Raw genomic sequence first — 18,430 nt, 5'->3', positions numbered from 1 at the left:
CTACATTTTAAAGCTCTATACACTTTTAAAAAATTATTATTCACTCTAGTAGAACATAGAGAACTGTAGGATTTCAAAGACTGATATTTTGTAAGATTGCTTGTTATTGTAAAGGTTACTTTCTTTTTCCTAAAACCATCCTCACTGCATTTGCTTACCATTACTGCTACTAATAATACTGCTGTATGGGCTCTTTCCAGAGAATATTGGCGCTTGTAAAATAGACAAACTACAAGGTTATTCATTAAGCTTTGTTTTTTTGTTTTAAGAAAAACACATTTGATCATGCATTTTAAACCCATTTTAAGTGTGGTAGTAAGTGTGCTGCAGGGTTGTGTTACTTTGTTCACATTTCATTCAGCAGATTGTAAAAAAGAGTATATGGAAAAAGGGCAGATTCATGCAGAATAACATGAAAAATGGAGCAGGAATCAGAGAAAAATAAACTGTGATATGTGGCAAAAGAAGTGACAGCAAAAATGAAAATTTCCTGTAAAACAAGAGATGGATCTCTTTTCTTCTCTTTCTCTGTATAAAGACCTGTCTAGACAGCAATACATCAAGGCCACCCACTTGTGCCAGCCCAACTTTTTGGGCGTTGTTTCTATCATCAGTACTATAAACACAGAGGAAAGAAAACTATGTAAACACATGTTTAAATCCATAGGTTTTTTCAAGGGTGGAATAATTTATAGAAAAAAATTGAAGGAAGTAAAGTTACCCATCTCAAGCTAGGAAAGAACTCCTAAAAAGCAGAATTGTATCAAATAATCCAGACTTCCTTCCCTCTCCTGCCACCAAAAAATGTATGGATATTGACATAAGGTTTGAAAGCTGATTTTATTGAAGTTGATGTTGTAAAGCTGCCATAAAATCTCAAGAGGTCTATTCCTGGGTTCCTTCAGTCCCCAGTTGTCTACTAGAAAGAGGTCTGCATCTAGAATATGTGTGGAGGATAGCTATCAAAGGATCATCAACTGTATAATATAACATTTTATTCTTTATTTGGTCATGAGATGGGTTATATAATGTCTTTATAAGAAATGTTTGAATTAATAGCCTTCATTCTTGTATACTGTGCTATAACTGAAACACAATTACAACTATGGGACATGCCAGATGGACATGCTTTACTTTCAAAATACTACGTTATACCACTTGTGAATTGTTAAATTGTGTTGCATGGATTTAGCCAACGATTTAGGCTATTATGGTACCTATTTTCATCTCTGTTAAAATTTACCTGTAGCTCAAAACAACACACATTTTTTCCCATTAGTAATGCATTTTTCTCTCTCGAGGCAGGATTTATCAAACACCAAATGTATGGATCAGATTGACATTGCTGACATAAAATTGAACATGCCCACCAGTAAAAACTCAAGTAATTTACATGACTAGATGAACAAACATTAAAGTACTTAGAGATGCCTTCAGTATAAATTTCATTCTGATCTCGTAATTACCCTAAAAATTGTAGGTAAAAGGTAACCAACCTAGCCCATACGTTATGTTTGAATTTCTTGAAGCTTGGGTGCTTTCCACTTTTTAAAATGGCTTGGTGATAACACCTGAAGTTTTCAGCAGTCACAACTTCTGACAACTCTACTCAGTTCATATATCTGGATGTTAACCTGAATAATGATTCCAGCTGAAAACTTTGCTATGATAAATGTTATCTACATGCTATCTTTTGTACTCCTCTTTTGTTGACAGCATGGAGATAAACTGAATAGCTCTTACCTCACTAGGAACACAGGGATGTTAAGCTTTTTGTATTGTACTGTACAAGATCTAACAAGAATCCTTGAGAGTATTCAGTGAATTAGGAATGTATACTCATGTGACACCAAAAACTCTGCACGACATTTCCTTTTGTTTAGCTCATAGAAAAAGGTCAGATTTAAGGACACAAATTAAACTGAATACTTACAGTTCAGATTACCACTATACATAACTCTACGACTTTCCAAAAGCCAAACAAAAAGGGAATTTGTATGTTTTTAAGCCGTTTTTCTTATTATTTAAGGTTTAAAAAAAGCACCTAAAGACTCTGACCAAATGGGTACAAAATGAAGTATTCATGAAAATAGCTCCTCTATGTTATAGTTTTTTTTGTTACAAACATTTAAATAATCTATATTTGTAGGGTGATATCTTGGAGATTACTTCACTATCAATATATAGAAGTAATAACCTGGTAGATAGCATTACCTATGAAAGGTCCATCCCATCTGCTATTCTTGCTGAAAGCTTTTCATGCACCAGTAAACTCAGTAAATATCAGAAGATAAAGCATAAGCCTACCACGCCACGGATTTACTCCTAATGTCTCCTCAAAGTGCAGCCCGATGCAACGATTACAAATGATTTTTCTTCTAATGTCATTTTACATAACCCTTTTTTCTGCATGAGTAGTTAGTGCGGAATGAATGAATGAATGCCATTAAAACAGTTAATCATTATCTGGGACACTGGCCTTCCTCCCTTCTCAACCAGGAATCTCCATGACAAAGGCCAAGAGATCAAAATGCCAGGGCTGCCTCAGTGGCCTATTTCTGACAGTAATTTTTTATGTAAATGGGCCTGCTGGGCAGCTCCCTCTGTGACCTTGAGCTGCCCTTATCTAAACTGACTTTGATCCAATAAGGTCTTGCTTTTATGAAGCTCATTACTACCTAGGATATGCAATCTGACTAAATCTCACTAATTAAAGACAATGTTCTATACATTTTTATATTTCACACACACATTTTATATAGATTAAATATTTTACACACTCACACACACACACACATTTATACAGAGAAACACATATATGCTAGAATGTTCCATGCAAGCTGAACCTTGCATATTTGACAAATACATAGCTAAACATATGATGTGACTGTTAAAGTAAAGCATAGCCCCTGGTTGCATACCCTATGACTAAAATTTATGCAAACACAAAAATCCAACTTCAGTAGTACTAAGAAAGGTAACAATGAAATGAAGTTTAGACATGACTTTAAATGTCCTTCCAAGCTGTTGTCTTTAATAGCCTACACAGAAACCCCTGATTCTAATTGATTGTCAGATTCTAACATCATCCAACCTCCCCCAAAACAACATGAAAAATCCAGGTTTACAATGAGCAAAGCCTCCACTGGTCCACAAATACCTAACAAAATGATTTTGACAGTGGAGTAAAATACAGAAAGTTTCAAGTACCCACAAATACCCTATAATCAACTGAAATCAATGTTGCAGTCTTATTGTGCAGAACCATTTAAACCATTTGTCAATTTACCTCTGTTTTGGGGCTACTTACAACTATACCAAACAATATTTTAGATTTGTTCTACACCAGCTCACAACAATGCACAAACTTCATCAACAACCTATATAATTATCGGGGTCTTTACAATGTTTTCTGTACAACTTCCAAAGCAGCCAGTGATGGTGACAGGATACTGGGCACATGCCCTGATGGTCCAGTCCAATTGCTGTTTTTCATTTAATCTGAAGATTCAACTTTCTTCTGCAGTGCTATGCCTCACTCTGCTTACTCATTCTAGCACTCCACAATTAAACTACAAATTAATTAAAAAAAAATGCTTCTTACATAGGCAAAGCAGGTGATATCACAAGCCCTGGTTCTAGGAAGCCTCCTCCCAATGAAGCCAATGAGTGACTTTTGCATGGGGATTCCAGGTCTAGGCTGTAAGTGTGACGTGGAGAAAGTAGTAAGGACAATGTAAAACTAAGCCTGAAACTCATAAATGGTGTCATTATACCCTTTTTTCTGAGAGCAGTGCAAAATAATCTTATAACATATCATCATATGCTGGAGATGTCACTAGTGAGGCAGAGCATGACAAAAGAAGAGTTACAGCTATTGCATTACTGTAAAATCATATTATTTGATTTCTTTTAAAAAACATATCGTCACCTGTTTGTACTTTAACTGAAACAATAGTAACTAAGGGCCAGTCTCCTATATTTTACGCTGCCAATAAAAGCTATCATGTAATGTTGTAATTATACTGAGTTTTTTTTTTTTAAACCGTGTCGTGTACCCAAAAGACTCCCACTCCATTGGGTAATTCCTTAATTAGGCAGATTTTTGAAACGTGTATTATGTACACAACAGACCGGAACGTCTCCTTTGGAGTTTTCCTAGTCTATCGGGTGATTGCATCATTAAGCCACACATGCTACGTAGTAAAAATTCTTATGAAAATTCATGAAAAAATGTACAGAGCATGATTAGTATGCAGGAGAAGTAAACAACGTTAATATTTTGGCTTAAAAAAACCCCTGACCACCAAAGCAATTAGGCCATTTTATGGAACTATTCCCTACCAAATTTCATGTCTTCAATTTTAGCCATTTTAAAAGTTTATACTTCTAAAATATGTTGTTCAAGTTTCCAAGCACTTTTTAAAAAATTGCACTAATATCATTACAAATTACAATCTGTGAGTCAGTTAAGTGAGGTATGTTTATAACCTCCAAATAAATAGGCTACACAGCAGAAACAGTGAAATACCCATAAGTAAAGAGCAGTGAATTATAGCTATATTTCTGTGAAGATACAGTCACAAATCAATGGCCAGATTTTTTTTAATTGGATTGCCCAGAAAAGCAAATGCTTATGAATAACCACATGAAGAAATCCAAGTTGTTCAATCCACGATACAAGTGGTATGACATGATAGTTTTCTACAGAAGTAGACATGTATATAATGCATTTTAAATAGATGCAAATGGCAGCTACAATTCATTGTGTGAAAAGGTTAAACCAAATGACAAAAATTAGAAATTTATATTTGAAAGGAATGAAATCTTTTGATACTCTTTATGAATAGGGAAAGATACTAAAACGTATTCATTTAAGAAGTCTTTTCTGTAAAATGGACAAAAATATCTCTGGTAAGCACAGAACAATGAATATACGCAAGATAATATGGATAAGAGCAATTCATTCCCTGAATGCTCCAAAATCTTCATGGCTTAAAAAGCATCCCAATTTTCTCCAAAGGTGGTTGCATTTATCCACTGGTCCATGGCTAATTTTACATGGAATGCAAAACGTTATTTAAATAAGGTGGTGCATTAAACTTCAACTATTTCCTATGGAGCTCTCAAACTATAGACCTATCTTTCTTCTATTTTAATTTTAAAGTAAGTTAGCAAAGGCTTCCTTCTTAATCCCCAGAGACTACCTATATAGTGACACAAATGCACAAATTTATGACAGTAACATAAATGCTCCTCTGAAGTAATGTGCAACATTAAGTGAAATCGTTTCCTGGAAAGATATTATAGGTATCTATATTTTATTTGCCATCTTAAACATATCTGGGTCTTTATGACCTTATTTTTAAAATGTATTTCCTTTTTATATTTCCTGGTGCAAATGGACTGCATAAATAAGCAATGTGCTATGAGGCTTCAGACTAGCCGATAAACCCTTTCAATTTTCATGCCAGCTTCTTCTTTTGTAATTCAAATCTGGCTGGAAACTGGCAGCTCTGAAAACTGAAACAAGCACTGCCACAAATACCTTGTAATGCTATCGACCTTGTCTGCCCATGCAGTGAGAAAGGGGGATGCATATGTGTCTGCAGTCATCCAGATAACACAACTCATTTTTTTTTGGGATAACAGAAGCCAGCCCCGGACTGTGCACCAAAAGCAGTCATTACCAGGCAAGCTGGAGAATAAGTCTCTTCAAAATACACAGCGCATTTAAAAACCATATACAGGGCTCAGCCACTGCTTTCATTACCAATTTTAATTTAGCTCCTTCAGTTTGCCAGCCAGATAAACTCTTTAGTGCTATTTTTTAATCTATTTGCCACATTTTATGTTTAAGATTATAGTAATATGGGACAGGAGAAGGAATCACTTTTAGAGGAAATAAAGAAATAGATCCGCTTATCAGCGCCCATCAGAAAGTTCATTAATCAGCCAGGCTTTGTGCCCCCTAAATTGAAAGGTTAAATAATCCTCTCAGGAATATTTCTAGGCACCTCCACCAATTGTCCGGAGAGAAGCTGCCATTCACAGCACTCTGGATCGGTGACAGGGTATTTTACCACTGTTTGGACCCCAAACAATAATGGACAAATGGCCTGGCTTACAAAGAAACCTTTTAGTACAAGGATGGAAAAGGACCACAAGCTTTGATGTGGGGTGGGGGTAGGGGAAGTGGGAGGAATGGAGGGTGGAGGAAAGGGTGGGGGGAGGGGGAGGAGACTTACGTATGTTGATCTGTGTATATTTTTTTTGAATGTTTATTAGAAGAGCAATCAAATACATGTATATATACACATGTGCAGGCATTATGCATATACATTATATACATTATCATAGCAATAAGGATATGCATATTTACATGTACATTTCTACATTACTTTGAATACAAACATTTGCAATGCTTGTAAAATCAGGAGATGAACAGAACTGAAGCATGGTTATATTTATTAGCTAATACACAGGGGAGCCAAACAAACCCTAAGGTTTTAATTTTTGCTGTCATTCTAAATGATTTACAGCTTCCTTCCCCCCATGACTGTATCTGGTCTATTAGAACCTTGGTCACAAAGCAGGAACTACTACATTTGATGGAACTTTTTTTGCAAAAGAGGAAGTATTTTTTTTTGCAGTTTTTATATGAACCTGTCTTTATTCAGAGCTTCAATAGCACAAAACAAGCACAGTACATTGGTACTAGAGTACAACAGATGCTGAAGGAGTATCCCACAGTTCATTATAACAGTGTTTTTGGATTTGTGATTTGGGATCAAATGCTCCAAAACAAATTATAATAAAGGATTCCCATTTTAACATTACACCAGTAAGCCCTCAGTCTGTTTTGCCTTTTGATTTTATTGATGAATAATAGCACAACATACATTTAGACTAGACTATTAAAACACAGTAATTTTCCTGTGAACCTTGGCACAAGCACGTATTGCCAATATGGTAACTAACTGTACAAGTTATTGTTCATTTGGCAGGAAGCAACATAAAAAATGTGATGATCATGCCTTCACACATTCCCATTTTAAGCGTGTCATGTGGAATTTGAGCAGAAATCTTGTAACTGTTTTTACTTGCCCACATAAGCTTTATGGGTACCTATAGCTGAGCCTGGAGGACTTGATATAATGTAGCAAAGATAAACACAAGTCACCAGTATGTACATAAATATCTTAAAAATATAATAGTGTGTTTGAGTATCTTAATATACTTATTTTTACCGAGCAAGTCTTATGGCCTGTAGCAATTTTTTATCTGAATATGATTTGGAACACTTTGACTAGTCCAAATTATGAATCGGAAAATACTGCCATTTATTACATTACATTAATGTCCCATCGTCAGAAATTGTCCCCAAAATCTACTTCAGAGCAATTCATGTGATCTTTCAACCCCTTACATCATCATCAGAAAGACAGTTTCTGAAAGAACTCAAAAAATCAAAATGGAAATTCTGTACGATTTCCAATCCAATGCAATTAAATAAAATTATTTAAAGAAAAAAGAAAATAGTATTTGGGGGCCATCATGACAAGTTGTAGTTTCAGAGACATCCGTTGCTAGTTATTATTCAAAATGCCAGCGCAGGAATAGAATTAACTTCATAGCCAAGAAAAGAACAAAAGAAAAAAAAAACCCGTGTGCCTGCAGCACCTTTAGCAAAATAAGCATAAGGTGAAACCTTATTACAGGTAGATTTGTAAGACAAGCCATTCAAATCTGCAGATGCACAGGTAAGGCAGCAGTGGAGAAAGTTCATTTCACTTAGATACAGACTAAAGCATAAGTTCAAACCAGTAATTAAAAAGTTTACAGAGTCCTGGCAGAGATGGAAAAACTGCCAATGACAGCAATGTCATGGATTGTTTAAATTTGAAGCGCTGCCAAGACAAAGTCAAATATACAGTGTATCTATCTTTGCACATTTGAGAGTTATATTCATAGCTTTTTTGGAATATGTTTAATGTTAATTAAAAACACCATTAACATACAACAAAAGTTAAAGCTGAAGGACTAACTTTAATCCATGGAAGCCAAAAAATTTGGAGTGAATACTTCTGACTAATTATATGTGCTGTAATACACATGTAAGATCACCTATATTCTGAGACTTTTCCAATACAAAAGTAACACAGTGATTATTAAGGCTGCAGTTATTTAACTCTTAATATATGGGTCTCTTTTTAAAATTCATTTTTATATTTGACTTTTTAATATTAAAACCAAACCAACCCATATCTGTGACTGAGACGGTCAACTTTTTCAGATATGACAGGCTGTATTGAGAAGTACTATTTTCATTGGCATGATGGACCATTCTGAATTAAATCACTGAGTATTTTTAGGGACTTTGAATCTGTAGGTTTTAAACATGATCAACCATAACTTTAAAAAGTTGTACTTTGACATGTATGGGTACCAAGTTGCTCCTCCATACATGAAACATTGACAGGATAAAATTAATAGCTCTCATAGTCTATCACATATATATCTACTATAGGAAAATTAAATAAATACGTTAATGGTTATGACAGTTTCTTACCTTCCCACTTATAGACGTCTTAACATGCAGACTATTCATATAATATAATTAAATAATTTCAAATATTACCAAAGCATATGATTTACAATCACCCAGTAGACAACTGACAGGAATAGGAGAACCTATCATTATGACATAAGAATTCCTTGTGTTTACAAATGAGTAGAGAATATCTATATTCAGCTACCTGTCTGTCTTTTTAAATCTGTTTTGGTTATAAAATATTCAAAACTATTAATTTGCTATAAAAAAGTAAAATGCAATAACATATGATAATTTAAATTAATTACATTTTTATGACTGGGTTTTAGAAGTTTTATACAAAAATAAAAAAATAAGCCAATGCACACATTTGTTATTTATTTTGACAACTTTAAACGCTTGCAAATTTTAACCACACTTAGTAAAATTGGTTATTAACAGCTTGTATGGCAGGATTCAAACCATATACATGTTTACAGTAACATGTATATCTTAAAAAGTAAATAAACACACACTTCATTTTAGCATTTCACAGAAACACTCCATTCTTTCAAACTAAAAGTTGTTTTGTATATAACCAAGCTGCAAAACTGAACCTCACTTTTGATCCTGTTCATGTGATTAATACTTTGTCAGTAAAAACCTAGGTAGATGAGCACCTAAAAGTATCTTTTTATTTAAATAAAAGGAAACAGAAGTGAAAGTTACTGTCTGTGCTTAAATGACACTACGCATTAATCCTCTCAATTACATGAAGTGCAGGTGTGTACACACACACACGGACAAAGGTTTTCAAATATGAGATCTTACCATAAGATTATTCTGTTTTCTATTTAACTTACTATTTAGCCAACCATTTCTATACATTGAGGAAATAAAAGAGGATAAAAAAGAAAATAACACACAAATAGTTTAGATGTAGAGTACAGTGATTCCTACCACACATTTAAATAAATGAGTAGTGCTTGCCTTTTCTTTCCCAGGCTGAAGAACATACCACTATTGAGATCGATGATTCAAACTTCTAAAAAGTTTGCAACCACTATACATAATACCCTGCAGTTGAAAGGGTATTACTGTCAACAAAATAATTCATTTTCTTACACAATTATAATAAAACATGATACATGTCTTGTTCCACCTCCCTCTGTCCCCTCTGAATTCAGGCCAGGGAGGAAGTCTCTCCACAAGTACAAAATTCTTAAGTAGAAAATTCCTGAAATATCTGTATTAAACATGTAAAAGAACACTGAAGTAAAAGGTTTGCTGAGGGATTGACTTAACAAATGACATAGTTCAAAGGATTACTGTACATAGGATTTACAGGAATTCATAGCAATTAGAAATGGAAAGGGCATGGTCAGTCCACTCCTCCATCCCCCTAAATGGTTCTTACAACACACTGAACCGCAACCTCTAGTGAAGACTTATTCCCACCCCCCAAAAATCTACAGTCACTTTGTTTTAGGATAAACTATTAGAGAAAATATTTTAAAATTACAATTATGGTTAAAAGATTCATGTCAGTGACAGTTCATGATTGTGTTGCTGGCAGATTCCATATTTTTTCCAGGTTAAACTTTCACACGTCCTAGTCATGGCACAAAAATCTTCAAGGGATGTTTTAACCATGGTCTGTTACGCTAAGGAACAGATACTTAGGCAGTGTAAAAGCATTACAGATCTACTGTTTTCGGAGTGTTGGTTGTAGCCGTGTTGGTCTAAGGGCATAAGCAGACAAACAACTTGCAGACATTTCCTCTGCCTGAAGAAGGGTGTTTGTACCTGAAAGCTTGCAAAGAAGAATGTTTCCAACTATTTTAGTTGGTTTAATAAAAGATTTTGGATTTACCCAAAGAACATTGTTTTACAGTCTACTGGCATCAGTGGAAATATGATTATTTATGTCAACTGAGGATCACTGGAGTCATTGGAAGCTGTTAGACATGGCAGGAACAGATGTTTCTTAAATACATACATATGAAGTCAGTAACTTGGATAAATTTTAAAGAGATGCCATTTGAACTTTCTCCTGCATCTTTACCACTATAATAGCAGCAACACTTGATGATTTTATACTTTAATTACTGCTCTTACTAGCAATTAAGTGTGAACTTACGTCTAAAATCACTTTTCTTGAGAAGGTAAATAGAAAATAGTACCAGTTTATAAAATATATAATAGATTTCTTTTTTTTAACTTGTAAAGAGATTTTTATTACCTATAGTGTTACAACAAAGAGAAAAAATAAGAAAGTACAGCTTTTTACTAATGTTTGTTCCTATGATATAAAGCATGAATCCTGTATACTTACAGGTATTATGGATATAAATGATAATTTATATCTTATAAAACTATAAGGATCTTGCTATTTGTGAACTTTGGTTATTTGGTAAAAAGACTCTTATTTACTACTCTTAGAGTTGTCAACATACCTTGAACAAAACTTGCAAAGTGGACAATTTAGGGAGAAAATAAACATACTGTAAAACAAAAACTAGATTAACCGAGTTTTAATTTTAATTAACATGCTGATTTTTTTGTTAATCAAGTGCTTACAACCTGCAGGTAATACTTCCAGGGACACTTTTGTCAAAGACAAAGTACAAGCCAAAGTGGGAGAGAAGAAGTTTTCATAAAACACTTAGCTAGCTTTATAAAATAATTGCCAATTATTATTTAAGGGCTGGAAATTTTACATTCTTTTCACATTTGGTTTACAATAGTACAGTATAATTTCTTCTACAATATGAGAATTTCACACAACCTATACATCATAAACATACTCCTCCCTAAATTTAGAGGTCCCCCCCATTTTACAGAACTTAAAACCATTTTACAGAACTTAAAATCATTTTTAATCACATATTCAAATCTTTTAGAATTGTTTTTATTGTTTTCATTGTAAAATATCCCATCAAGTGGCTGTGTGAATTTAGATTCAGAACACATGGTTCCCTCCAAAGCGTGAAAAATATATTATCTCCATTTTACAAAATACTTTTACATATAAATTTAACACCCACTTCCTTCCCCTGCCCCTCCTGCTTTCTCTCCTCTCCCGGTAGGATCAGTCGGTGACCATGATTGAGCTAAGATCTAGCAGACATGGGGCAGGTAAGGCTAGGAGGTAGCATCGGAGCCACGTTCAGAGTTCCTCCAAAAATCCTATTCTCAAGTTGGAGAGTTGTGCAATTTAATCTCTTCACCTAAATTCCACCCTTCTAACTCATGCTTCATTTACAAAATCCTGCAAAGCCTACTCTACCTTCCAAATTTTCTACCTCAAGTTTAAATATTTCCATGGATGTTATATTTTTTAAATCCTGTCTCTTTCCAAAAGGAACATTTTTAAGGATTTAAATTGATTTTAGGCTAGACTGCTTACATTTTTATTTCAGAAAAAAGGTGGCAGGCCATGTAGAATTTTAATAATGGCACACAAAGAAATCCAAGCGCAAAATTTAAACACAAAAGATGTATTGTCCCTTCATGTCTTTTACGCATACAGGCCAAAACAGCCAATTCCTGGTTCACCTTTTTTTATGTAAGTGGATTAAAAGTAAGATTAACAAACTGTCAAAAAGCGTGTTAAATGATAGCCTCCGCTAGTTAAAAATTCTGATGGTTGTAAAACTCTGTTGGTGGCCATCTTGGGCTAGGAGTTTTAATATAAATGAGACTAGAGAAGACAGGAGATGGGGGAGGGGTCCTTGCTGCCTGAACAGTATAAGGGAAGGGAGGGATTATCCAGAATGAGCTATCTTTAAGGGAAAAAGCCAGATAAAAGAGTAGGAATGAAAAATAATGTATACTTACTTCTAGAAAACGCATCTAAAATAGATTAAACAATATTTCGTCCATCTGGTATGATTTATTTTTCATTAGTCCTCCCTACTTGTATTTATGGAAGACCATATTCATATCTGAAGCACTAATTTTATTTCATCATTGTATGTACATTTTACTGTTGGATCCTCCTTGCTATAACCCTCCTTGTCTACCATTGGTCAATGAATTAGATTACACTGGGCTGTGAAAAAATATATGTGACGTGAAAAAATATGAAATTATGCAGAGTGAATGCATATTTTACTTTATAGAAAAACATTACAGTGATTACCCACATACTTTCTGATGCCTGATGTCTTGCACTTCATATCCTGAATACAGATACTTTTTGCCATATTTCAGCAAAAACCATGCAGACCCATGCCCACAAACGTATACATATACACATCCTATATCTTTCATAACTATCTGTTATTTTACTAAAATGTGAGTGCTCATTTCAAATCTACTTGCATGAAGTCACTGAGTGAAATTGCACTTACTTTACTCTTGTATGTAGAAGCACTAGAAACAATATGGCTATTCACACGAGGTGAGGTGGTCTTAGCTCAAAGCTACACACAGCCATATATACAGTACTCCAACACATTTATCTCATTTACAAACTTAAGAAATACTCTGCAGTACTTTTCACTCTCAAGGGAGGGTAGCAGTCTTATATTTATCAGTCCCCCATCTCTTATTATTATTAAGACCCTGTTCACAATGTGCTCTGTGTTATCCAAAATTAGAGGCGGCATGTTTCTTCCCCGTGGAATGCACACCTTAAGAACAGTCAAGAATGGGTAAGAATCCATGATTTGTTTATGTTTAGGTATCCAGATCTCCAAGAAATGTAAAATGACCTAAAATAGGAACTGCCATAGGAAAAAAGGAAAAATGATCAGATTAATTTAGAGCATTTTTGGATGAAAGCAGAAAGCTGAACAAAATTCTCCAAAAAAATGTAAACTCATGGATCAATTGCATTATTTATAGTCACAAGGGTAGTTCCACTGATATCAGTGGTTTATTTTTCTGAATAAATTGGAGAGGATTTATCAATATGTTTGTCCCCATTGAGGGAGAACAAGAAGTTTTATAAACACATATTTAAAGTTCGAGCCAGGGTTGTGGATATTTTATGCAGAAAAATAAGACAGAAAGAATTTAGAAAGAGACAAATATTAAACAAGCAAATGGCTCTGACTGGAAGTGTTTTTTTTACTATTTCTATTAAAGAAGTGCGAGTGATGGTATGCATTTCAGACACCACGTCTTTGTGTGCATTTGCACAACACCTGGAACCAGCAGGCCCCTGATTTAAGCGGATGCCTTTAGCAGCTATTATAAAACAAATCATAAACACCATTAGTATTTCTACAGTCATAAACTAGTTTTAATATTCCCCTGTAACAAAACAATCTAGTGCTGTACCTATTTTTTGGGGCATGCCAAAATGTCTTGTAGGAAATGAAAAATGACAACCCTAATACTGGATTCTGGATTCAGATAGGGCATTATTAAATAGCTATCATGAGTTAATAACAGGGATGCTATACATAAAGCTCTATTTATGATACCTACTTCATTTTTCACATGTAGGCAAAACTATATGGGGAAAAATCAAATCTCTTTAAAATTTTAATTTATCTTTTCTGTCAAAGGAAAAATATGAAGAGTAGGAACAATAATTTTACTAAAATTCAAAATCATTACCATTAAAAGAGGTCATTAAATAGTATTCTCTCTCAAATGTGAAATGGATTAACATTCTGATGACTGATTGGTCTTGCAGAGTAATTCTAGTTAACAGAGTTGAAAGAACAAGTTTAAGGAACCTACTAACTTCATCCAGTTAGAAAGCTTTGATTATCATACAGCCTTTAAATTTCAGCTTCAGTGAATACAATTTGATTATCTTTTTTCTGTCAAGGAACAAATTAAAATATTCTGCTCATAATCCTTTTTGCCATTTGAACTGTCTCATGAAATATCTTGTACTGGCAGCCTGTTTTGGTTAGAATAAGACATTTCTGCCAAAAGTACAGAGTATTTTCAATGTGCCAAAATTTCAGACCATGCCAGTGTAAACAAAAATTTAATACCAACCATAAGAGAAGGAATGGAATTATTATTTACTCATTGTTCTTCCTGAGCCATCACTGAAGTGCAAGGGCTGCAGTGAGTCAATAGATGGCAGTCCATCTCTTAGTAAAGAGCTAGAAAATGGATAAAATCTCCAAAACCTTTACAAAGGAACAAGTGTTGGGTTCTGTTGTTTTAAATAAACATTCATAGTGGTTGAGAACATTTAAATAATACACCCACATTTAAACAGAAATTTTATAAGAATCATCACCAAAGCAGTGTTACAGAAATGATTTTCAAAGATTATGAACATGTTATGTATTTGTTAAAATATAAATATTGATCTTTTTGTGCGTGTGATACACACGGTCAGGTTACTATTTTTCAAAAATCATTATAAAGCCCGTTTTTAACTTGTTATATCTATTGTCAGAATTTGGAAATAATTTATATTAACATTAAATTATGTGCTCGCAATCATGTGCACAGACATGTGAACAGATGAAAAAAAGTGTATTTTCACTTGTATTCTTTTTCTTTAAATGCTATTACTCTGCTTAAAATATGGATGGATCACAAATCAAGATCAAATTTTAATTTGAAGATAATATTTAAATATTGTTATGCCTGGGTGAGACCAAACTGCATTACTTTTTTTCCGACAAGATTGCATAAAAGCACCCAAAACTTTACCCTGACACAATTTCAGTATATCAATGAATATTTTCACTCAGCTTCTGGTCTAGAGCTATGGAGAACAATTTAAGTGGAAAAAAAAAGTTGGGTCTGACAAATTTAAGTAGCTTAGATAAAAACAGAACTTCTTACTCTATAGCCTCTGCTTTAAATATCTAACTTATCCAATGTCAATAGAAATTTAGAAAAGTATAATCTGATTATGCTTCAGTGAATATAGTTGTTAAAATTGGTCTTCACACGAAATACACTTCATAAATGCAAAGTATTATCATATTTAAACTTAGATTATCTACAGTGACTACAAAACAGCAAAGGCATTTATTAGAAATGAGATAAGAACTGCCTCAAATAGGAAATACAGCTATGCAAGTATTTCCAACAAATTTCAAAATATTTGTTGAAAAGCAAAATGCACCCAAACACTAAACACTTCTCAAACCAATATTTTAACATGACATTTTCATGCATTTTTTTTTAATTTACAGTAAGTGTAAAGTTAAGATACTTGTAATAAAATTAGCTGGCTACAGTTCTCCAGCTTAGATTTCTTGTTAAAGAGTCTCAGGAAGAATGTTTTTAGACTTACCTTTCCCCCCTCCCCCTGTGCATTTTTTTGTAGTATTGCTTATACCTGAAGAATTATTCAATGTTCAAAAAGGTCCCCAGTAAAATATAGTCTGAAAAATCATTTAAAATATAATACCTATTATTATTATTTAAATATATCAATACCATTATTAGATGCAAGTTTCATAAAAGGTCTAATATATACCATTTTAACACTTCCTCTGGAAATATATGAATGATAAAAGATTTACCCTTTTCCTTTGAGTATCTTTAAATAAGCTAACTAATGTAAAGGGAATGCCACTATTCCTCAGTTTTTATATTTGTTTTATTCCATTCAGTACAAAGAAACTAGTCAAACAGAAATGGAGAGTTCAGACAGCACTCATTTCATTTTGGAAAATCAGAAGTATACAAAACAGAGAAGTTTCCAACAGTGCTTTTGCTTTACTATTATAGTTTAGTTGCAAAAACTGAACAGGAAAATTTCTAACGCATTGAAAAGACAAAGGCAACAAATTATAAGTACTAACTGCACTTGTTTTCCCTTACTTGAAGGAAAACCTTAGACCCATAGAATAATAAGTACTGAACAAACTTTCGTACTTTGATTACCTTGCAGAAATTATATTGATTATAAATATATGTCAATTAAACACACAGCATACTTATGTTGAACAGAAGAGATGGGCAAAGATCTGATGAACAACTTAACTTCAATTTTTAAACTATGTTTTATGGCTATAAATCAATCAATTTAAGGTTTTTAATACAGAGCAATTAAACGTCATCCTAGACCTAATATTGTTCAAAGTTTCTACATCATTAATATATGCACAGTTTGTTTCAATTTTGCATGTGTTTTATATATGAGAAAGAAATTATAAAGTGTAATAATTGATGTGTAGTGAGCAGTTGGTATTTTTTCAACTAAAGACCAACTAAATAGAGGCCAAAGACAATATGAGAGCTGACTTTTTCTTTCAGAATCATGTCCAGAAAGTTTTTAAAGTTTACTTCCATAATTCTCATTTCAATCTCTGGCTAAGATTACTTTATTCAAAGTTAAATAGAGTATTTTGTAATACACACACACACACACACACTTTCTATTTTGTAATATATACATTTGTATATGTAATATATACATATATGTAATTTGTAATGTATACATATACATATATTATATATTTATATATGAGGCTACAATGTTTGGGGAACACTGAGCTATGAATATTGTATACTCTTAAATACCTTCATATAAAGTTTACATTTCTTTTTACATGTATAGTACAAGTAGTTTCTGAAAGACAAGTGATAGAATCAAGGTCATTAAGTTATTTCATTATTAAAACCAATCAGAAATTCTAAGAATGTTTAAAAAACAGAGACAGTGTTTTATTGCATTCTCCAGTTCAAAAACTCTTCAGATGTTTATTATCTTCCTGCAGAAGATACTTGTCTATATTTTATGGTCAGCAGTTCACAGAAGAGTAAATAGGTTGGGTGTAGAAGAAAATAAAAAAGGTGTTTCTACTTACTGTTAGGTGATACTGCCTCCATATTTCTGGGCAAGCCTGGAAAATAAAAATATTGATCAGCTGGGAGCATGAAACAAGGTGCTTTACAGCCTGTTGGTTTTGGCATAACACAGTATCCACCGGTGTCGGTCACAGGAAAATAAGAAGCTTAACTGAAAGGGTCTGCATTTCAGCTTCAAAAACCTGGCTAGACAGTTTAATTGAATTTTACACTGGTTTAACACACTCCCTGCCATTGTCAGAAGGCCAGTAACAGTTTTTCCTCCCCTTTCTTCTCTTAAGGTTAGAAGTTTTGGAGACTAATATGTATTAAATGTCAAAAGTATGAATACTGTAAAACAAACACAGAAACAACAGACTATGAATCTATGTATATAGTACAGACTGTTTTCTAACATTTCAAACTTACATGCTGTTTTGGAAATTAATTCAGAAGGCACTTTGCTTTGATAAAGAAGTGAATTTAATTTTTATAAAAATATTTTTGTCCATGTCTGTATCCTAATCAAAATATAATTGGGACATGTAATAATCCTCACTCGCCTAATGTCACATAAGATGTAAACAAGGAGCATAACAGATTGCTTTAATGCTTCTATTTTTACAATGGCTTGCTTTCTTCTGTTTTGATACTTGTCTGTCTTATACACAAACTTAGAAGCACAGTCCACTGTAAAAACAACATAAGTACATGTTGTATAACAGTAGTATCAATAGACTTGAAAAGGGCAGAGGACACTGGAAAGAGAAAAAGCAGAACCTTTTTCATAAACAAAATAAAATATGTCCTTAGAATAAATGAAACAAGGGTGCTATTTTCCTTAGTATTATTACAGACTTAGTGACTTTTTTGTTTATAACTTACTTTTTCAATACTGAAGACAATAAAGTATGTAATTATTGCTCTTTTTAATACTATACAAATTAGAACCATATGTGTATACATATACAGAGTTATTTTAACTTATCTGCATACCATCTTTCAATTTGTTTAGGACTTCACTCCTTACAGTGGAAATAATTTCTAAATCATTTGAATAATCTCTCCAGGCTTGTTGGTAAATCTTCATTTAGAGCATTCTCATTAGAAATCATGATAATTCATGCCATATTATGTAGTTTTAACCTTGAATGTTCAAGTCTCCCA

At 33.3% G+C, this 18,430-nt stretch overlaps 1 protein-coding gene across 2 annotated transcripts in view; it reads right to left on the bottom strand.

Moving 5' to 3' along the window:
* The window catches only part of ZCCHC7 (zinc finger CCHC-type containing 7), a 194,276-nt gene that overhangs the window by 21,025 nt on the left and 154,821 nt on the right, over positions 1 to 18,430 (bottom strand). For both annotated transcript variants that reach the window (XM_090039057.1, XM_090039058.1), the window contains exon 6: positions 17,284 to 17,319. In XM_090039057.1, coding sequence (XP_089895183.1) covers positions 17,284 to 17,319 — 36 coding nt within the window. The remainder of the gene's footprint in view (positions 1 to 17,283; positions 17,320 to 18,430) is intronic.

This window comes from Crocodylus siamensis, chromosome 3 (assembly GCF_052110815.1).
Source record: "Crocodylus siamensis isolate JL-2025a chromosome 3, ASM5211081v1, whole genome shotgun sequence".
Taxonomy (NCBI): domain Eukaryota; kingdom Metazoa; phylum Chordata; order Crocodylia; family Crocodylidae; genus Crocodylus; species Crocodylus siamensis.
Note: the sequence above shows the minus strand (reverse complement) of the source record. Positions and strands in the feature narration are given on the sequence as shown.